General features: G+C 48.5%; 1 protein-coding gene across 1 annotated transcript in view; it reads left to right on the top strand.

Annotated features, from left to right (window-relative positions):
- The window catches only part of DNAH7 (dynein axonemal heavy chain 7), a 499785-nt gene that overhangs the window by 451539 nt on the left and 24708 nt on the right, over window positions 1-23538 (top strand). The window contains exons 57-61 of the mRNA XM_066577151.1: window positions 5830-5991; window positions 9134-9319; window positions 12727-12864; window positions 20292-20522; window positions 21787-21939. Of these exons, the coding sequence (XP_066433248.1) occupies window positions 5830-5991; window positions 9134-9319; window positions 12727-12864; window positions 20292-20522; window positions 21787-21939 (870 nt within the window). The remainder of the gene's footprint in view (window positions 1-5829; window positions 5992-9133; window positions 9320-12726; window positions 12865-20291; window positions 20523-21786; window positions 21940-23538) is intronic.

A 23538-nucleotide genomic window follows, 5' to 3' on the forward strand; every position in this document is an offset into this window, starting at 1 on the left:
TGAAGACGTGTGAGTATGAACAGACTTAAATGCAATTGCTGGGATATATTATCTTCTCTAACGGCTTAAGGATGGATCCCAGCAAGATTAAAACCATCCTGGATTGGCCAACTCCAAGAAACGTGAAGGAAGTACAGCGTCTGATCATGAACCTCTACAGAGGATTGATCAAGGACTTATCAAAAGTCTCCCATCACCCATCACCTTCCTCGCAAAGAAAAAACACATGTTTTTCTGCTCCCGGAGGCAAAATTCATGTTGGAGAAACTAAAGACTATTTACTTCAGCGCCGGTGCATCCTCCTGCGGAGAAAAACAACGTCTGGAACAGGGAACTTCTGGCCATCACGGTGGCTGTTACGTTCATGTGGGCAAATAGGCAACGGGCCTACACGAACATGACCCAAAGACACGGGTTAGGACCAAGGGACCAAAAACGAAAAGAGACTGGATATACTGGCAGAAACGCCAAACAGGACAGAGAACTGCAAACTGTGTACTGGACTCACAGACAGCCATAACCTCAATATAGAAGGTGCATCAGCAGCACCAATATTCCACCCTTATTCGGGGACAGACCTGTATGCAGTCGCCAGAGAAGAAGCTCCAAACCAACGCTTCCAGGGTATAATGCAATCATCCAAAGAAAACTGGCAGCATAACCGGGTGCAGTATAATAAGTGGTCTTTATTTAGCCCATCACCACGTCAGCGACGTTTCGGCTGTGAAGCCTTCCTCATGCTCATACAACATACTACATAGCAAGTAATATATAGTCTCAATATCATTAGCAACTACCAATCGCATTGATATATACGTCCCAAAAAATCACCTGTAGGTTAACCTGCATCCTGATGACAATCCACGTGTACCCCGTACACCACATGTCCGTGTAGTAGCGGCGTCTCTATAGAGCTACTGCGCATGTGTAAAGTAATCCTCACAACGCTTTCGCTCGAAAATCGCTACGGCGCATGCGAGGCACCATTTTTTTGGAGACCAACTCGGAACAGACGCCATATAATCGATGTCACAATGTATAAATGGCAAATGTGTAGAGTAATCCCCACAACACATTCGCTCAAAAATCGCTACAGCGCATGCGTAGCGCCATTTTCTTGAAGACCAATTTGGAACAAATGCCATATAGTCGATGTCCCAATGTATGAATAACAAATGTGTACAGATAGAGCTCCATACCAACAATGTGTGGCCATTTTTTTGAAGACCAATTTGAATCAGACACCATATTGCTGGTGTCTAAATGAGTCAGTGATGCATGTGCAGAATCTAAGCTCCATATCATCAATAAATTTTAAACCCTTATATACACAGCACATTAAATTAGCTGTTTTTTTATATTTTCATTATGGATTCTTATGAGAGGTGGTAAGTGAGTATATTTTTATAATACTCCCCCCTTGTGTGTGGAGGTCATTTTGTTGGACACGATTCTTCTCCATATTCCCATATTTTCCATAATTATAAGGGTTTAAAATGTATTGATGATATGGAGCTTAGATTCTGCACATGCATCAGTGACTCATTCAGACACCAGTAATATGGTGTCTGATTCAAATTGGTCTTCAAAAAAATGGCCACACATTGTTGGTATGGCGCTCTATCTGTACACATTTGCTATTCATACATTGGGACATCGACTATATGGCATTTGTTCCAAATTGGTCTTCAAGAAAATGGCGCTACGCATGCGCTGTAGCGATTTTTGAGCGAATGTGTCGTGGGGATTACTCTACACATTTGCCATTTATACATTGTGACATCGATTATATGGCGTCTGTTCCAAGTTGGTCTCCAAAAAAATGGTGCCTCGCATGCGCCGTAGCGATTTTCGAGCGAAAGTGTTGTGAGGATTACTTTACACATGCGCAGTAGCTCTATAGAGACGCCGCTACTACACAGACATGTGGTGTACGGGGTACACGTGGATTGTCATCAGGATGCAGGTTAACCTACAGGTGATTTGTTGGGACGTATGTATCAATGCGATTGGTAGTTGCTAATGATATTGAGACTATATATTACTTGCTATGTAGTATGTTGTATGAGCATGAGAACAGCCATAACCTAGGACAAACAACTATAACACTCGCCAAACATCCCCACACACTAGAGCAGATGGAATAGCTGAAATATAAAAACGAGAGATTAGTTTGTGAACTAGCCAAGGCACTTAAGCCACGAGCCCAGTGATCAAGGGTCCTTGTGTCTCACGGTCTTTACTCTAACGAGACACATGATCCAGCAGCACAGGACACAGTTTACACCGCAAGCTGCAACACCAAGGTAACAGGGCACAAATCACACAGGAAGCTGCACACAGAAGGGAACATGACTGCTCACCCTGGACACCAAACAGACACTGAAAGAGACGTGTATTTATATATAAGCTCAGACCCTGGGGATTGGCTGGCAAGAGCAAACCACAGCCAGCCAGCTAAACTATCCCTCCCCTGTGAAGGTGTGCTCCTGGAACCCTGTAGAACAACAGACTCCAGTAGCACAACCTGACAGTGGCTTTTACCGAATGGAGGCACCTCTTGGAAGGAGCCTATCATCCAGTAATGTTTCTTACTGACCATAAAAATTTAGAATTACTCCGTACTGCCAAGAGGTTATCTGCGAGACAAGCACGATGGGCCCTGCTCTTCTCCAGGTTCAATTTTTTTGTGTCCTACTGCCCTGGTGCCAGAAACAGCAAGGCAGATGCATTGTGCAGGATGTAGAAGTCAAATACAGACTACACAATTCTATCCCTCTAAAATCTTTTGGGTATCCTGCATTCTGCGGACTTCTTAACAAAGTTCAAAAGAAGCTACGAAAGTGACTCTTTCCTAAGTCGTCCTTCTAAGGATGTGAAGCTCTCTTTCAAGAATGGACTTTGGTTGCAAGAAACATCAACTATATGTTCTTTCAAGAATGGACTTTGGTTGCAAGAAACATCAACTATATGTTCCGGATGCTGGTCAACTCAAAATCCTCAAACGGGCCCACGATTCCAAGCAGACCGGTCACCTTGGAGTCACAAAGACTCTGGAACTCCTGCTTTGTTCCTTCCGGTGGCCCGACTGCAGGAAAGATGTGAAGGGGTATGTCACCTTTTGCGAGGTATGTGCTCAGAATAAGATGCCACGAGCTTGCCCTCTGGGTTTCCTGCAACCCCTTCCAGTCCATCCAGGCCATGGGGGTCTATATCTGTGGACTTCTTTGTAGAGCTACCTTCCTTGAAAGGGATGACTGCCATTCTTGTTGTTGTGGACCGACCAACTTATGAAGATGGCTCACTTCATCCCCATCAAAGAAATTCCCATTGCTGAGTACACTGCGGAGTTGATGATCCAAGACGTTTTCCACCTACATGGCATTCCTGATGATGTGGTCTCTGACAGAGGGGTACAGTTCATGTCAAAGTTCTGGAAACACTTCTGCACAGCCCTGGGAACTACCGTGAATCTCTCATCTGCCTTTCATCCTCACGGCCAGACTGGAAGAACAAACCAGACTCTGGAGCAGTATCTCCGTTGCTTCATTTCCCATCTGCAGGACGACTGGCTGGATTATTTATCGCTGGCGGAGTTCACTTATAGTAACTCCCAACACAGTTCTACCACCTAAAGCCCATTCTATGCCAACTACGGGATTCACCCGATTTTCCTTCCTGGCCTTCCTATCAACACCCCTGTCCCGACTGTCAGTCACAGACTGACGGCGTTAGCAGAAAACCAGAAGGAATTAAAATAAGCCTTGCGGGGGAAGCCCAGAATGCTTATGAAAAAGCAACCGACTGACACAGCCAAGCAGCTCCTAGCTTTTGGGTTGGAGAAAAGGTGTGGTTGTCTACTAAAAACTAGAAGGCCTATGTACCCTCTCCCAAACCTGGGCAAATATTCAGTGGGCCCTATAAACTATTGATAGTATATCCTCAAGATAGTTCACCAGCAGTAGATGTTTGAGGATCCACTGCACAGGACCCTCACCAAAAAGCTGTTCCCTGGGCTGGAAGCTGATTTCTGCTGGAAGTAGACAGCTCCGTTCCCACTGCAGTGGCCAGACTCAGTTTTGCAGGCATTAAAGTGAATGGGAACTTTGCCTGCAATACCCAGACTGGACATTGTAGTGGAAACTACGTTATCTGATCCTGCAGCAATCAGCTCTGTGCACAAGCACTTAAGCCCAGAGAACAGAGGATCAGAGGTCCTTCCAGACACCCGCTGGACAATCCCTTTATCACCATCGTCAGTCTATTGCTGAGAATGAAGTAATGCACCCCTAAAGGACCTTTCACATGACTGGAATTATTATGCATTCCGCACTGTAGGCTGTAGAAAATTCTGCACCAAAATCTGCATGGTTGTAACCAGATTTTGATGCGGAATGAAAATGTCTGAGTTTTGCTAACAATTCCTTATCAATAGCTGCAGCGGGACTTACATGTTTTGGTATGGAATTCACAACGGTGCATATTTATGGTGTGGAATACGGAAACATTCCTCCTGTGTGAAAGCTCCCTTATGGGGTATTCACATATATCCACAGGAGTGCTGCAATTAACAGTGATGTTTTTGAAGCATGCCAAGTGTTTTTGTTTATGTGATCTATAAGGAACCCTTCACACCCTACAAAACCGCCCGCAAGACGCAGCACAGATGCTGATTTTGTTTGTAGCTGCAGAATGTGAAGTCTGCTACAATTCTACAAGACTTTCTTAATTCTGAAGCAGAAAGTTTTTCCACTGCAGAATTTAATCTTGTGGTTTTGAAGTGAGAAGTCTTGTGGATTTTAACAGATGCAGAAGTCAGGCCCCATCGAAATAACATTGTGACGCAGAAATGTCTGAGCCGACTACTTCTGTCCTGCGTGAGAGGTCCATAAAGAGTGTCGCCATCAAAAGTACTGCTAAAATCCTCAGGTTTGGGTAATCTCCAGTGTGTGACAGCGCTGAGCAGCGTTACATCGGGATCGTGTTTTCATGTATTTACAAGTAAGGCTTCTTTCACATGAGCGCATATCGGCTGATATGTGTTGTGATCTCATGCAGTGGATTCCAATGCATCAGATCACATGGGCGTATTTCTGAGACGTAAAAACACCCGGGCAAGCCAATATAGCGCCGGGCATTTTTACGCCAAGCCCAAAACATAGTCCTGGAACTATGTTTTGGGCCGAGAATACGTCGGCTGCTGCATGGGCTCCTATGGGAGCCTGTGGCAGCAGCCCTAGGTGGGAGGGAGTTTAGCAGCATGGCTGCTAAACTCCCTCCCTCTGTTTTCCTCCCCCCCCCCCCCCCGGTGCAGGCTCACCTCTGTTCCTCCCCGCTCGTTCTGTGCAATGGGAGGGGACGGGGCGAAGCTAAGTGCCCACCCTCTCCCCGCCCCCTGTCCATAGCCATCAATGGGAGGAGGTGTGACAGACCGCTGCTTAGCTCTGCCTGTCCCGCCCCCTCCTATGTACAGAACGAGCGGGGAGGAACAAGAGGTGAGCCTGCGATGGAGAGGGAGGGGAAATGGACGATAGCCTGGTGAGTTTGGCGCATTTGCGCCGGCCTCTCCAGGCCATATGAACTGGCGTACAAACGTTTAATTTGTGTGCCCGTTCACCAGATTTTTCACTAACAATATGCGCTCGTGTGAAAGAAGCCTAAGGGAGGTTAAACAATACCTCTGCAGTGCCACCTAGTGGAAGGCAGCATTCCTGCAAGTCAATGTTAGACTCTTTATACAGGCCTTGTAACAATGACTGGGAATTGAAAGCCAAGTGTATTTACTGTTATATCAAAGAGCTTCTTTTCAAATGTGTCTTTCTGTTTCAGGCGCAGTTCAAGAAACTGCTTTACGGACTGTGTTTCTTCCATGCGTTGGTGCAAGAAAGAAGGAAATTTGGCCCCCTGGGATGGAACATTCCTTATGAATTTAACGAGACAGATCTGAGAATTAGTGTCCAACAGTTACAGATGTTTCTAAATCAATATGATGTAAGGAGTGAGCATGTGCGGTCCCGGCAGCCTCGTTACTCTCCAACACTTTCTTCTTCTTCACGGTTTTGTTGGGCTGTTTTTGCTGACAGAAAAAAGCCACAAAAAGTGCAGCAGTTCGGATAATTCCTTGTGTGTTTTACAGGTTTTTGAGCGGCTTTCTTTGGTCAGACGGGCTTTTTTTCTCGTTAGGCTTTTTTTTCTCTATAAAGAAACCAGTGGCAAAAAAACAACATAAAACCGCAATGTTTGTAGGACTTTTCATATTTTACTGTCGACCTACAGAAAACATGGGGATGGAGAAATGTTTTTCCACAAAAAACGCAATTGAGTCAAAACTGACAAAAAATATGCCATTCTTGTAAAAGAGACTGTGTCCCCATTAGTCTGGGGTCACATAGTGAAGCATGAAGAGCCTCTTACACCACTAACGTCAAACACATGTATCAATGTCTAACGTAGTACAGCACCGTTCTCACTGATCTGTGCACTCTGGAAAGGCAAGAGTTAAAGTAGCATTGTAATGAGGATTAGCAAGTCTTTTAGCCTTACTTGTCTGCAGGGTTTTGAACTTCCCACTCTGTCAGTTCCAGAGCGCACAGCTTAGGGCTATTACACGAACACTAGTAGCAGCCTCTAGCGTTCGCGGTTTCCCGACAATTGCTGGGCAGCACCTGTGAGCACAGGAACCGCCTGGAAATTAGCACTTTTATTAGCTGTAATAGCGCTAGTTGCTAACAGAAGCTGCGCTTACAGATGCCGCCCAGCGATTGTTGGGAAAACGTGAGCGCTAGGGGATGTCAGTGTGTACAAGTAGAGTAAAGAGTGGGTATGCTTACCGCTTGGCCAGACACATTTATGGAAAAAAGGTCCAAAGGAGAAAAGAACACCTGCATCTGTACCCAACACAGACCCCCGCACAGAAAGGTGGCCACTAGATGAACAGAGCGCGTCTGGTTGGACACTCGCCTCGTTAGGATGAGCTCAGCCGGTCCTGACTTCATACAGCTACAGGCCTGGCTGCATACCGGGGGGTCTCTTCTGGGATCGTTCAATGGGTGGTGAACACTGCATCAATAGACAAACCAGCTTTCATGTGACCCTACCCAGGAATCAGTTATTGGATGCCGCAGTGCTTTAAGGGCAAGTTGAGTCTTATTCCAAGTTCTGTGGTAGCGGTACCGCCTGAAACACCTAGTTCCGTTCAACTTGTCATTAAAGCATGCAGTAATCAACGGCCAGCCTGCTTCCCGAGCCGCGCCATAGTGATGTATGTCAGGCCAGTTCTGTCAGACATGGTGCACGCAATCATACATTTGTTACAGCATATTTCCATTAATTAGCCACACTTTAACGTGTCAGTGTCAAGAAATGGACTTTAGTTTGGACCAATTGCAGTTCAGCTTTTATTTCTAAGCCTGCACAGAAATTTAGGCATGAACTGTGATTATTCTACGCAGCACAGACAGGTGTCATATATGAGGGGTTTACATGTCCTATTAACCCATTTAGGACCAGGCACTGTAAATTTACCGCAGGGATTTAACCCTTTCTGTCTTCTCCTTCCCCGAGTACACTGAACGCTGTCTTGCAAATAGATGCACCATATCATCCTGATTGGAGTGTTCTTACTGCAGTAGAAGATAATGGCACAGCCAGGGGGCGGCGTGGGTGCAGGAGCCAGGGGGCCGCAGGAGCGAGGGAGCCGCATGGGCGCAGGAGCCAGAGGGGGGTGCAGGAGCAAAGGGGGGGGGGGGGGGGGGGCGACGCGGGCACCAGAGCTAGGGGGGCGGCAGGAGTGCAGGAGCCAGGGTGGCGGCACGAGCGCAGGAGCCGGGGGGTGCAGGAGCCAGGGGAGGCCTAATAGTTTCCCCTGTCTGTTTTAACTGATAGACAATATCCTCATGTAAGCGACCAAACGATTGCAGCTTGTAGTCCGCTAGAGGGACAGATAAGTGAGTTTAATAACATTTAATACGGCCTTTTAGTTATTGGTACGATTCCTCCCCCTTAAGGATTGGTAACACAATACTTGGATGCCGCGGTGCGTGGGGTGGAGAGAGCCACAATGACAGCGGTGGAAGTGATGTTGCTGTTTTCATTCCATCGGTAATAAAAGTTACACAGTGATTGTATCTACTCCCAGTGGTGGCAGGCGGAGGGCGGAGGCTGGCCGTTGTGGGCTTAGAAGCGGGTGACACTTGTTATCCATAATCCAGCTGAATACTAAAACCGCTCGAATTCCATCGCTTCATTAACAAAAACCGTACATTATACATTTTATATTGCCAGAACTCTGCCAACTTGTACTCTGATTGGTTTGTGTAGAAGCGCCATTAGTTCCAAGGTGTTGTTCATACTGGCGGCTTCGTTCAGTGTAAACGCAGCGGCGAACGAGAACCGTTTGCTTTTCATTCATCATTCCTTTCATTAAAGCATAAACCTCACCGTTGGCTCGTTCACTAATCGTTGGGTTTATATACGGCTCACTCAGTCCTCTCACGTATACAGGAATGTGACGACTGAGCGATTTCTTGTGTGAGCGACCCAACAATGTTTCTGCCGTATAAACAGGCTGCGCCAGCGAACGAGCGAACTCTGGCGTCGTTAGCTCATTCCAACGACAAGTCATCAGACTAAGTACATGGCATAAGATGGCAATAACAAGTGCCATATACAGGAACTACTGCGACAGGAGGCACTATGTGAGGGTGCAAGCTGCTCATACTGTTCTGTGCTAGCAGAAGGGATTAGTGGAGGTTGCAGGCCTTTCTGTTGCACGGTCCTTGGTGTGAACCTTTAGTAACTTTTGGGGGATTGAGGGAGTTTTATCAAGTCTTTTTCTTCTACATGATAGAAAGAGTTAAAGGGGTTCCAAAACGTAAAAACATCTTAAACTGGTATAAAAGAAAACAATGACATGCTCACCTGCTCTGTCCGACGCTTGCGCCCGGTCCTGGAAGACGACGGCGGGTGGTCACGTGACACTGATTGTGCATGTGACTGCTCAGCCAATCACAGGCTTCTTCCATGGCTGCAGGACACAAGCACAATATTAGAGATACCCCAGGCAGGATAGAGTCATAAGATCTGCCATGACCTGCTGCTAGGGTTCTTGCAATAATAACTCTTCTTCTTGCAGGAGGTGCCGTATGCCGCTCTGAGATACATGACCGGGGAGTGTAACTATGGAGGACGAGTGACGGATGACTGGGACCGCCGGACGCTTCGTAGCATCCTTAATAAGTTCTACGACTCCCAGATAATTACAAATGACAATTACAAGTTTGATGCAAGCGGCGTGTACTACGTGCCCTCGGATGGAGATGTGAGCCTTTTGTGTGATATTAGTACTCTTGTATAACATGTATGTAGAGGTGATGCCGCACCGTCATGGCTAGCTGTAGAAGGGTGTGTGTGCAAGCTACTCTTGTATAACATGTATGTAGAGGTGATGCCGCACCGTCATGGCTAGCTGTAGAAGGGTATATGTGCAAGCTACTCTTGTATAACATGTATGTAGAGGTGATGCCGCACCGTCACAGCTAACTGTAGAAGGGTGTGTGTGCAAGCTACTCTTCTGTAACATGTATGTAGAGGTGATGCCATACAGTCATCGGCTAACTGTAGAAGGGTGTGTGTGCAAGCTACTCTTGTATAACATGTATGTAGAGGTGATGCCGCACCGTCACAGCTAACTGTAGAAGGGTGTATGTGCAAGCTACTCTTGTATAACATGTATGTAGAGGTGATGCCGCACCGTCACAGCTAACTGTAGAAGGGTGTGTGTGCAAGCTACTCTTCTGTAACATGTATGTAGAGGTGATGCCATACAGTCATCGGCTAGCTTAAGAAGAGTATATGTGCAAGCTTTTGTGGCTTCTTCATCACGGACACCAGGAGCCGAGTCACTGGGCCGCTCATGTGCATGTACAACTAATGAGGCGCTGAGAGAAGAAGCACAGCGTGTAATACTAATAACTGGAGTGCTAGGGCCGAGGTGGAAGGGGGGAGCTGAGAATATGGTCCTTAACAGGAGGACTTCCTATCACCATTTGTTAGCAATTAAAACCAGACAGAGAAATATTTTCTGTTTTTCTAATCTGTTCTTATTTTCTGATTTGTAGAACTTTTAATTCTGCTGTCTGCACATGACTAAGGGGGCAGCCATCTTGTCTGCACATGACTAAGGGGGTGGCCATCTTGTCTGCACATGACTAAGGGGGCGGCCATCTTGTCTGCACATGACTAAGGGGGCGGCCATCTTGTCTGCACATGACTAAGGGGGCGGCCATCTTGTCTGCACATGACTAAGGGGGCGGCCTTCTTACCTGAGCTTCATTTAACAGCATTTAGAGAAATTCTTTACAGCAGCCTCATGGGCCATCTGCACGATGGACAGAAGGCGACCTATTAGGGTTGCCACCCGGCCGGTAAACCACTGGCCTGGCCGGTATTTTTTCTGTCAGGCCAGTGCCGGTATTTTTTTTTTTTACCAGCCCTATTACAGGTATTTTCAGAGCCTGCACTGTCCCCTAGCGCCGGTTAACTCTCCTCCGGCAGGGGAAACCCTCCTGACCTCAGGGGAGACCCATACCTGCAGAGCTGACAGCTTCCAGGGCCTCCGATGATGTCATGTCATGTGATAGCCCCTGACTCCTCCCACACAGGGTAAGAAAATGTAGGACTCTGCAGCTGTGTGTGCTATGTGTGTGGGGGTCAGAATGGATGTAGCAGAGCTGTGGGGTTCTGGATGGATGGATGGATGGATGGATTGAGTAAGTGAGTGAGTGAAGCAGAGCTGTGTGTGACGTGTGTGGGGGTCAAGATGGATGTAGCTGAGCTGTGTGTGTGTGATGTGTGTGCGGGTCAGGATGGATGTAGTAGAGCTGTGTGTGTGATGTGTGTGCGGGTCTGAATAAATGTAGTGGAGCTGTGTGTGCGATGTGTGTGGGGGTCAGAATGGATGTAGCGGAGCTGTGTGTGCGATGTGTGTGGGGGTCAGAAAAGATGTAGCAGTGCTGTGTGTGCGATGTGTGTGTGGGGGTCAGAATGGATGTAGTGGAGCTGTTGTGTGATGTCTGGGGATCAGGATGGATGTAGCAGAGTTGTGTGTGTGCGATGTGTGTGGGGGTCAGAATGGATGTAGCAGAGCTGTGTGTGCGATGTGTGTGGGGGTCAGAATGGATGTAGTAGAGCTGTGTGTGCGCGATGTGTGTGGGAGTCAGAATGGATGTAGTGGAGCTGTCTGTGTGATGTCTGGGGATCAAGATGGATGTAGTGGAGTTATGTGTGTGTGCGATATGTGTGGGGGTCAGGATGGATGTAGTACAGCTGTGTGTGATGTGTGTGGGGGCCATAATAGACGTAGCTATGTGTGTGTGGGGGCAGAATGGATGTGTGGGGGTCAGGATGGATGTCCGGCCCGCGCTGCAGTGACAGTGTCGGGACCCAAGGAGGAGAGCGGAGGAGCAGTACATGCGACACGAGGTATGTACCATGTACTGAATGTAATCTTGTATGTTTAGGTGGTATACGTTATACCAGCTGTACATACAATTACGTACAGGACACATCCAGGTTACATCAGCATCACTATATACCCCATGCTGGGGTAACCTGGGTATCTCATGTATATAATTATATATGTGTAGATTGTATGCGATGCGAGCGCCTGCAGCATGTTCTTGCGAGTAGATGGCGTGTGAATCACACTAAACATCTAGTCGTGAGAACACGCTGGATGGGATCCCGCACATGTGCACAAACGCTGCACGGGATCCAGGAGATAAAGGAGGGGAAAAAATGCAGTGATAAGCCACACCCCAACCCCCCACCCCTACCCTGACACGCCCCTTTTTAAAACCATGGCTGGTATTTTTTCGTGACAAAGGTGGCAACCCTAGGACCTATGGACTTGTATAGGAGACTGTTGTAGGCATGACCTGTGCAGGGAGGGCGTAGTCACAGTTGATCCTCTATTGTGAATGGTGGGTCCTGTATTATCTGCATATAGGGGTCCACCTCTCAGTGTAATCCTGCCTGTCATGTTAGACTGCTGTAAAGCTTTGTCTACAGGAAGTATCAGACTAGTATTGGGCCGTGTGGTCATTGTGAACAAGGCAGGATTTTAGGGTTTTAAAAAAAGTACAGATTTTAACCAAAAGGTAAAAATATCACCAAAAACTCTTAAAAAGTGTGTTTAACACGAAAATGTGATTTATACAATTGGTCATTTTCTGACTTCCTGAAAACTTACAAGGCCAGAATGCTAAAAGTTTTAACAAGTGCAGAGTATCAGCTCTTGTATCCTGTGCAGCGCTGCGGGGGCCGTGTGCGCTGGCAGCCGTCACTGACATCTCCTTACCGGCCCACAAGTCATATTAACCATTTGATCCACTCAACCAAGAAGCTTTTAGCCGTACAGAGATAATGATATTGCCGGCGGATGGAACGCCCAGAGACGTAGTCTGTCAGTAGATGGTACAGCTCTGTTATTTCATGATTTACGCCCCGTGACTGGATCCCATTACCAAATCTAGTGACTTCCATTCAATTATTTAGATCAATTACCCAGCTTCAGCGGCGACTCCTCCGTATGGTAATGCTCATCCTTCAGCGCCGTAGACTATGTGTCTTTGCCGTGTCTTGTAGATAATGGGATGATGATAATGCTTCAAAGACAGTTTAAGTCTCATAAATATAAATTGAAGTTCTGACCCTTTTTTCTTCCAGTACAACCATTACATTGAATATACGAAGACCCTCCCTCTGAACTCTTCCCCGGAGATCTTTGGCATGAATGCTAATGCTGACATTACCAAGGATCAGTCGGAGACCCAGCACCTGTTTGATAGCATTCTCCTGACGCAGGTATGGCGCTGTAAGATACAGGACTGGGCTCACATCTAGCAGCGGCAAAGCTTCTGGCTCGTTATTTCTACTTTGTCACAAATTCTGTAATTGTATCGCACTGCAGTTGAAATCGGATTTGGGCCCCTTTGATGCGAGCGGGTGAGTTGCATTGGACGGACCCGTGTGCTGGCCGATACCCGCGGGCAGTGGACATTGCATTGCATGCCCGGTTCTGGACTGGGATGTTCACCAGACTAGGACATGCTGCAATTTTTATACGTGGACCAACAGTCTGTGATAAAAGCGCCTATGTGAGTCCTTACAATGACTCAGGTCCGAGTTACATCAGCTTCACACTCCGACTTTAAACATTTTCCGTATGAATTAATTGTGGCTCCGCCTTCTCATTAAACATTAGCGAATTAATGAGGTGGCTCCTCCCCTGCAGTGTGTTAGTTATACGTCTTCCATAAATGCTTCAGGCAGTTTGATTGTCATCAACTGTTTGTGTCCACGCAGCGCCATCCGCAGGTAACCTTCCTTATATGCACTTGACAGGACTTGCAATAATAAGGGAATTGTCCACTTTTGACAATTTATTGGTTGTGATGCAATCAAAACAATCCCAGGGTGTTTGGCTGTTGGTTTTCCCAGTGATGGCAGTAAGTGTTCGGTTCTTCTGTAACGCCACCAACCCTGCACTCTAGCGCCACCTCAGGGCTGATGGAAAACAATGTGCCATCTGTGTAGTGCATGCACATGCTGATTCCTCACTCCACATGAGGGTCTTCTCTCCACTAACTCAGACCGCCTCAGTAGGAGATTTGAAAATGGGTTAAACCAAAAACTCTTTCCATAAACGCTCCAGTGAAGATACATTTTTCCCTCACTGCTTCTCTGTCGCACTCTGCAGGTCTCCTTGGTGTATTGCAGTCAGCCTCCTGCCTGTTGCGGCACCATCTTGATATTCAGATTCCCCCCTGCTTTAGGCCATAAGTCTGCAGTCATGGGGGGTGAACTATCTTCATTATATGTGATAATTGTTGAAGGCCAGAATAGGCATCAATATCTGATCACCGGTCATGAGCATGGGGCTCCTGAGTCCCATAAATAGAGGGATAGCCAAGCATGTAGAATGTCTGATGTGGAAGGACTCCATTAAAAGGGCTGTGTGATTGCTGGCGATTTTTTAAATTATAGGTCCAAATGTGTTAAAATAAAAGCAGGGTGCTGACCCGTCCTCGGATCTGGCAATCCTCCTGGTCTTTGTTGTGGAGTGACTAGCACCTGACCACTGTAACCAATCAGAGGCCACAACAGTCACATGCCTTTCTCCTGGTAGCACTGCTCAGATGCTGGGAGTCATGATGCCAGGAGAACAGCACCTGACCACCAGGGCTTCTGATTGGCTGCAGTGACCATTCCACAACAAAGGCTGGGAGGACTGGGCGTGCAGTGCTGGATCTCTGGGGCAGAGGATGGGTAAGTACCATTGAGTTTATTATTATCGATGTCCAGGACTGTGCAGAATGCTTTCAGAAATTGAAGGGTTAATTGTATTTTGTTAATACAAAAAATACAAAGTGACTGAACAACAGAGAAATGTAACTCATCAGTATTTGGTGTGACCGGCCTTCACCTTCATCAATTCTTCTCCGTGCACTTGCACACAGTTTTTGAAGGCACTCAGCAGGGAAGTTGTTCCAGACATCTTGGAGAACTAAACCCAGATCTTTTGTGGATGTCGGCTCGCTCCGATCCTTCTGTCTGTTCATGTAATCCAACTGGATGATCATTCATGATCATTTTGCACACCTTAGATATTTAGTCTTTAGAGATGAGCGAACGTACTCGTCCGAGCTTGATACTCGTTCGAGTATTAGCGTGTTCGAGATGCTCGTTACTCGAGGCGAGCACCACGCGATGTTCGGGTTACTTTCACTTTCATCTCTGAGACGTTAGCGCGCTTTTCTGGCCAATAGAAAGACAGGGAAGGCATTACAACTTCCCCCTGCGACATTCAAGCCCTATACCACCCCCCTGCAGTGAGTGGCTGGCGAGATCAGGTGTCACCCGAGTATATAAATCGGCCCCTCCCGCGGCTCGCCACAGATGCATTCTGACAGAGATCAGGGACAGTGCTGCTGGTGCCGGAGCTGCTATAGGGAGAACGTTAGGAGTTATTTTAGGCTTCAAGAACCCCAACGGTCCTTCTTAGGGCCACATCTAACCGTGTGCAGTACTGTGGAGGCTGCTTTTTGCACTGTTGCACTTTTTTTTTTTTTTTGTATATCGGCCGTGCAGAGCATTGCGTCCTGCAGTAATTTTACATTGTCCAGGGCCAGTAGTGGTGAGGCAGGGACAGAAGACATATTTAGTGTATATAGGCAGTGGGCCTTTCCAAAAACATTTGGGGAAAAAAATCTATTTGGGCTGCCTGTGACCGTCCTCAGTGTACTGGGTCTCTGCTGGGGGTAGTTGTCCTAATTCATACGCAGCCAGCTAAGTGTTACAGCAGGCTTGCGCAAAATTCTTTCCTGCCTCTGTCTTGCCTCTTACATCACCGCTGTATTCCTGTCCACAAGTGTACTGGGTCTCTGCTGGGGGTAGTTGTCCTAATTCATATGCAGCCAGCTAAGTGTTACAGCAGGCTTGCGCAAAATTCTTTCCTGCCTCTGCTGTGCGTTCCGTAAGCGAAGTCAGCCTCCAACCACAGGCCAATAAGCGGCACATTTAATTACAGCGTTCTGTTACTGCACTACTGGTAATACAGCATGCTGAGGTGTAGGGGTAGGCCTAGAGGACGTGGACGCGGGCGAGGATGCGGAGGCCCAAGTCAGGGTGTGGGCACAGGCCGAGCCAGTGCGGTGGCCAGGGGTAGAGGCAGGGCCAGACCGAATAATCCACCAACTGTTTCCCAAAGCGCCCCCTCGCGCCATGCCACCCTGCAGAGGCCAAGGTGCTCTAAGGTGTGGCAGTTTTTCACAGAGACGCCTGACGACCGACGAACAGTGGTGTGCAACCTTTGTCGCGCCAAGATCAGCTGGGGAGCCACCACCACCAGCATGCACAGGCATATGATGGCCAAGCACCCCACAAGGTGGGACGAAGGCCGTTCACCGCCTCCGGTTTGCACCACTGCCTCTCCCCCTGTGCCCCAACCTGCCACTGAGATCCAACCCCCCTCTGAGGACACAGGCACGAGTGCCTACCGGCCTGCACCCACACCCTCACCTCTGCTGTCCTCGGCCCCATCCAGCAATGTCTCTCAGCGCAGCGTCCAGACGTCGCTAGCGCAACTGTTTGAGCGCAAGCGCAAGTACGCCGCCACGCACCCGCACGCTCAAGCGTTAAACGTGCACATAGCCAAATTGATCAGCCTGGAGATGCTGCCGTATAGGCTTGTGGAAACGGAGGCTTTCAAAAGCATGATGGCGGCGGCCCCGCGCTACTCGGTTCCCAGTCGCCACTACTTTTCCCGATGTGCCGTCCCAGCCCTGCACGACCACGTCTCCCGCAACATTGTACGCGCCCTCACCAACGCGGTTACTGCCAAGGTCCACTTAACAACGGACACGTGGACAAGCACAGGCGGGCAGGGCCACTATATCTCCCTGACGGCACATTGGGTGAATTTAGTGGAGGCTGGGACCGAGTCAGAGCCTGGGACCGCTCACATCCTACCCACCCCCAGAATTGTGGGCCCCAGCTCGGTGCTGGTATCTGCGGCGGTGTATGCTTCCTCCACTAAACCACCCTCTTCCTCCTCCTCCAACGCAACCTCTGTCTCGCAATCAAGATGTGTGAGCAGCAGCAGCACGTCGCCAGCAGTCGGTGTCGCGCGGCGTGGCAGCACAGTGGTGGGCAAGCGTCAGCAGGCCGTGCTGAAACTACTCAGCTTAGGAGAGAAGAGGCACACGGCCCACGAACTGCTGCAGGGTCTGACAGAGCAGACCGACCGCTGAGCCTCCAACCGGGCATGGTCGTGTGTGACAACGGACGTAACCTGGTGGCGGCTCTGCAGCTCGGCAGCCTCACGCACGTGCCATGCCTGGCCCATGTCTTTAATTTGGTGGTTCAGCGCTTTCTGAAAAGCTACCCACACTTGTCATACCTGCTCGGAAAGGTGCGCCGGGTCAGCGCACATTTCCGCAAGTCCAAGACGGACGCTGCCACCCTGCGGACCCTGCAACATCGGTTTAATCTGCCAGTGCACCGATTGCTGTGCGACGTGCCCACACGGTGGAACTCTACGCTCCACATGTTGGCCAGACTCTATGAGCAGCGTAGAGCTATAGTGGAATACCAACTCCAACATGGGCAGCGTAGTGGGAGTCAGCCTCCTCAATTCTTTACAGAAGAGTGGGCCTGGTTGGCAGCCATCTGCCAGGTCCTTGGAAACTTTGAGGAGTCTACCCAGATGGTGAGCGGGGATGCTGCAATCATTAGCGTCACCATTCCTCTGCTATGCCTCTTGAGAAGTTCCCTGCAAAGCATAAAGGCAGACGCTTTGCGCTTGGAAACGGAGGCGGGGGAAGACAGTATGTCGCTGGATAGTCAGAGCACCCTCATGTCTATATCTCAGCGCGTTGAGGAGGAGGGGGAGGAGCATGAGGAGGAGGGGGAAGAGACAGCTTGGCCCACTGCTGAGGGTACCCATGCTGCTTGCCTGTCATCCTTTCAGCGTGTATGGCCGGAGGAGGAGGAGGAGGATCCTGAAAGTGATCTTCCTAGTGAGGACAGCCATGTGTTGCGTACAGGTACCCTGGCACACATGGCTGACTTCACGTTAGGATGCCTTTCTCGAGACCCTCGCGTTACACGCATTCTGGCCACTACGGATTACTGGGTGTACACACTGCTCGACCCACGGTATAAGGACAACCTTTCCACTCTCATACCCGAAGAGGAAAGGGGTTCGAGAGTGATGCTATACCACAGGACCCTGGCGGACAAACTGATGGTAACATTCCCATCCGACAGCGCTAGTGGCAGAAGGCGCAGTTCCGAGGGCCAGGTAGCAGGGGAGGTGCAGAGATCAGGCAGCATGTACAGCGCAGGCAGGGGAACATTCTCCAAGGCCTTTGCCAGCTTTATGGCTCCCCAGCAAGACTGTGTCACCGCTCCCCAGTCAAGGCTGAGTTGGCGGGAGCACTGTAAAAGGATGGTGAGGGAGTACGTAGCCGATCGCACGACCGTCCTCGGTGATGCCTCTGCCCCCTACAACTACTGGGTGTCGAAGCTGGACACGTGGCCTGAACTCGCGCTGTATGCCCTGGAGGTGCTTGCTTGTCCTGCGGCTAGCGTCTTGTCAGAGAGGGTGTTTAGTGCGGCTGGGGGAATCATCACGGATAAGCGTACCCGCCTGTCAACCGACAGTGCCGACAGGCTTACACTCATCAAGATGAACAAAGCCTGGATTTCCCCAGACTTCTCTTCTCCACCAGCGGACAGCAGCGATACCTAAGCAATACGTAGGCTGCACCCACGGATGGAAGCATCGTTCTCTATCACCATCAAAAACGGGGACATTTTTGCTTCATCAATCTGTGTATTCTATTCATCCTCCTCCTCCTGAAACCTCACATAATCACGCCGAACGGGCAATTTTTCTGAGGCCCACAACACTCAGTCATATAATTTTTGTAAACAATTTTTATACATTTCAATGCTCATTAAAGCGTTGAAACTTTCACCTGAACCAATTTTTATTTTAACTGGGCTGCCTCCAGGCCTAGTTACCAATTAAGCCACATTAACCAAAGCGATTAATGGGTTTCACCTGCCCTCTTGGTTGGGCATGGGCAATTTTTCTGAGGTACATTAGTACTGTTGGTACACCAATTTTTTGGGGCCCTCGCCTACAGTGTAATCCAATTAATTTTTTGCCCACCTGCATTAAAGCTGACGTTACATCAGCTGTGATGAAACGGGATATATTTATGTACCGCCGGTGGCTTCCTGGCACCCACCCATGCTGTCGGTCCACACGGAGTTGTAACTCCATGTGTACACTTCTAAAGAACCCCAGTCTGACTGGGGCATGAAGTGTGGGCCGAAGCCCACTTGCATTAAACATGACATTACCTCAGCTGTGATGGGCACTGCAATGGGATACATTTATGTACAGCGGGTGGGTTCCAGGGAGTCACCCATGCTGTGGGTCCACAGGGAGTTGTAACTGCATGTGTCCACTTCTAAAGAACCCCAGTCTGACTGGGGCATGCAGTGTGCGCCGAAGCCCACCTGCATTAAACATGACATTAACTCAGCTGTGATGGGCAATGCAATGGGATATATTTATGTACCGCCGGTGGCTTCCTGGCACCCACCCATGCTGTCGGTCCACACGGAGTTGTAACTCCATGTGTACACTTCTAAAGAACCCCAGTCTGACTGGGGCATGCAGTGTGGGCCGAAGACCACCTGCATTTAATCGGACGTTACCTCAGGTGTGATGGGCACTGCAATGGGATACATTTATGTACAGCCGGTGGGTTCCAGGGAGCCACCTATGCTGTGGGTGCACACGGAATTCCCATTGCGGAGTTGTACCTGCCTGTGACTATTTATAAAAAACCTCGGTCTGACTGGGGCATGCAGACACCTTGACAGAATGAATAGTATGTGGCACATAGGTTCCCCATTGCTATGCCCACGTGTGCAGCTCCTGATGGCGGTGGCACAGGATTATATTTCTCATTGCTTCTGTACAGCATTGTGGGCTATCGCCCCGCCCCTTTTAAAGAGGGTCGCTGCCTAGCCGTGCCAACCCTCTGCAGTGTGTGCCTGCGGTTCCTCCTCATGGCAGACGCACTTATAAATAGACATGAGGGTGGTGTGGCATGAGTGCAGCTGAAGGCTGCGCAGGGATACTTTGGTGTGCGCTGTGGACACTGGGTCGTGCGGGGGGGGGGTTGGGCAGCATGTAATCCAGGAGAAGTGGCAGCGGAGTGTCATGCAGGCAGTGATTGTGCTTTGTTGGAGGTAGTGTGGTGCTTAGCTAAGGTATGCATTGCTAATGAGGGCTTTTCAGAAGTAAAAGTTGTTGGGGGGGGGCACTCTTGCCGCTATTGTGGCTTAATAGTGGGACCTGGGAACTTGAGATGCAGCCCAACATATAGCCCCTCGCCTGCCCTATCCGTTGCTGTGTCGTTCCCATCACTTTCTTGAATTGCCCCGATTTTCACAAATGGAAACCTTAGCGAGCATCGGCGATATACAAAAATGCTCGAGTCGCCGATTGACTTCAATGGGATTCGTTACTCGAAACGAACCCTCGAACATCGCGAAAATTTTGTCACGAGTAACGAGCACCCGAGCATTTTGGTGCTCGCTCATCTCTATTAGTCTTCCATAACTAGCCGGAGTAGTATTGTATTTTGAGATCGGCTCTCTGCACATACATGTATATTAAGCTACAAGTGTTGTCTGGTTATGTGTAGTCACGAACATCAGGAGGCGGGGGCAGATCGTCCGATGAAACCGTGTATGAAGTATCTGGCGACATCTTGAGTAAGCTGCCCATGAACTTTGACACCGAGGCGGCACTACGAAGATACCCGACCGCCTACACACAGAGCATGAACACTGTGCTAGTGCAGGAGATGGGGCGCTTTAACAGATTGATCTCCACCATAAGAGATTCTTGTCTCAACATACAAAAAGCAATAAAGGTAAGTCGCACTGGCTACATGTTACAGTATGATTGGTCAGCTTTAGCCACTTACAGACTGGGGATGCACACAGCTTTCTTATATACATATATGTGAGACACATTTTAAATATCTCTATTGTATCGGCACGATGTGAGTGATGGAGTTATCTCAAGCAGAACGTGTTTAAATCCCCCTTATGTTAGGTGAGTGAAGCACATGTCATCACCGCAGATTGTAATCAGTGCCCCCCAACCAGACCTCCCGTTACCCACAGTGCGGGGGACAAACTTCTTTCCAAATTCCCAGTTCTGTCAATTGATAAACCAAAATCTTGATGACCAAAACCAGTTTGTGATGAAGCGTCATAACCGCCGTCCGGGCCGCATTCAGCAGATTCTGGTTTATCAGCAACAGAACTTGTTTCTCAGAATTTGGAAGAAAGTTTGTCCCTTGCCCTGTAGGTAATGGGGGGTCTTGTTGGGGGGCGTTGATTACAATCTGCGGTGATGACATGTGCTTCACTCACCTGACATAAGGGGGATTTAAACACATTCTGCTTGAGATAACACCATCATTCACATTGCCTATAATGAAGAACAATCCCCAATGTTAACATGATAGCACATAAAGTTACATTAAATGAAGTGCAGCCTTGTTTTTCTGGTGAAATTCTCTGCCAGTCGGATACATCAGACACCGACCATCCCAATGGAAAGACTTGAATCCAAGGCATTCAAAATGGCCGTCATGTTTGTGATATGGCCTAACAGGTTTCCCCCACTTCCTCACAGCTTGTCTGCAAAGTTGCATCCCCATCTGGCAGACTATTGAGGCTCCCTCTACATTGTGCCAAGATGATAGTCCACGTTTCTGAGTACTTCCTGTCTGGGTGTTCACCATTTCAGTCAAGCAATGACAAGGAGTTGTTGGACAAGTGACTTCACCTCCATGTAGCCGAGGCTTCTCCCCCATTTAGGCCCGCTTCAGAGGAACATATTATTGCTGCATCCATGTGTCCCAGCCTGTCCACAGGAACCCTGATCAGCATTGGAATCTAGGTGGCTCTGAGTTCAGGCCGGGACCCTCGTGTATTACGGACGCATGGAGGCAGCCATAATACATTGGTGTGAAGCTGGCCCTCATCAGCAAGTACCGTCTCCATAATACTGCGGGGGATGCAGTATGTCGTCACACTGTCTGCAGTCATGCTCACAGAGTCCATAGACTAGAAGCGTTTTCTACGGCTGGTGAAACTAATGCTTTCTCGTATTGTTGGACTCAGGGCTTGGTGGTTATGTCTGCCGACCTGGAGGAGGTGGTGGTGAGCATCCTCACAGGAAAGATCCCGGCCATGTGGATGAAAAAGTCTTATCCGAGCCTCAAGCCTCTCGGCAGCTACGTTAATGACTTCCTTGCCAGACTGAAGTTTTTACAGGTAAGTCCTTGGGCTCTAAGTTCTATCTTCTCAAGATTCCCAATGTCCTCTAGGGGGCTTTGTTCCTTGTCATACAGAATGACTGGAATGTAAGCAACGTGGAAGATTGTCGGCTTTTATTAATTTCATTTATTCGTTGATTTCAATGTTATCATTAATTTCTCTGTAAGAGAAGAAGCACATCATCCGTTATATAAAGCTGCTCCGATGTAAAGAGCATGGTGGGCTAGAAGGCCTTGAGATCCTTCATGGGCAGATGCCATGTCCTTCCCGGGTCCTCCATGCCTAGGCTCTTCACGCACCAGGGTGTACCGGTATATCCTGGGCACTCAGGCTTTGGCTGGGGGAGGGCTGGCAGCTGATCCGGCTTCATACATGGTGGGTGTCCACTGACCCTCACCTGCAACAACTGCTGATCACAGCTAACCTTTTAAATGTCACTATCACTGTTTGAGAGTCCCAAACGTGCCCCCCCACCCCCACAATGAAATTGCAAGCTGCTGTTTGGTTGCCATGGCAGCTGGGGCCTTCTGAAAGCCCCTAGGGCTGCCATGACTGACTGCCTATCAAGACATGCCTGTCAGAACGTAGCATAATGTACTACTATGAGCAAGTCCAAGTTCCCTATGGAAACTAAAAAAAATGTAATGGTTGTTAAAAAAAAATAAATTATTAGAGAAAATATAAACATTTAACCCCCTTTTTACCGTATTAACAACGAAACTTTCCAAACAAAGAAAATGAAAACATATTTGTATCGCTGCATCCGGAATAGTCCGCTCTGTCAAACTGATGCTTTGTTTATCCTCCTATAGAAGTCTATGGTGCACACGGGACATGCTGCGTGGTTACATCCGCAGGTCATAGCACTGGATTGTGGGAGCGATATGAAAACTAGACCCCCAGCTCCCCGACGGTCCCCTAACAGAACCATAGCTCAGCTTATGTGGGACGTGGAAGTCTATGTTTAAACCCACAGCAGTAATGAGTTTAATCTATAGATCCACTCTAAGTCTTCCTCCATCACCACCCATTCTAGTGGCAGTCAGTAACTCCATCTGCACATTCCCAGAAGTCCCCAGGTGTCGGTAAGTCCACTTGTTTGTGTGCATTGTAGATTTATGATTAAGGAGAAGTTAAAGGGCAGCGCTCTGAGTAATGACTGGAATAGGAATAATACTAGGGAGCTACAATAGAGCTCACCATAACGAATATACAAAATCGTACATAACGTGTACACAGAAAAAGCGGAATTACCAACCCAATATCTCCCAAATCCACCAAAAGGCAGAGGGGGATCGGCGGTGCACCGGGTGGACAAAGAAGCTGAGCAATCCAGGAAACAACAATAGTATTAATATATAAAAAAGTGATCAGTGCTCATGGGATAAGTGCAAAATAGGGGTAAAAGGTGATCACAGCACCTGCACAACATTGTATCCTGCCGCTCACAAGAGCATTTAGGACTCCACATGAGGTTTCTACAGGCTAAACGGTTTTCACTTGGATTAATAAATACTCTGGGGGCGCTTTAATAACTATGTATAGAGATATCAGGTGTCAGTGCAGAGATCTCTCCAATCATCTATTATACTCAGG

Source organism: Eleutherodactylus coqui, chromosome 8 (assembly GCF_035609145.1).
Source record: "Eleutherodactylus coqui strain aEleCoq1 chromosome 8, aEleCoq1.hap1, whole genome shotgun sequence".
NCBI classification, from domain to species: Eukaryota; Metazoa; Chordata; class Amphibia; order Anura; family Eleutherodactylidae; genus Eleutherodactylus; species Eleutherodactylus coqui.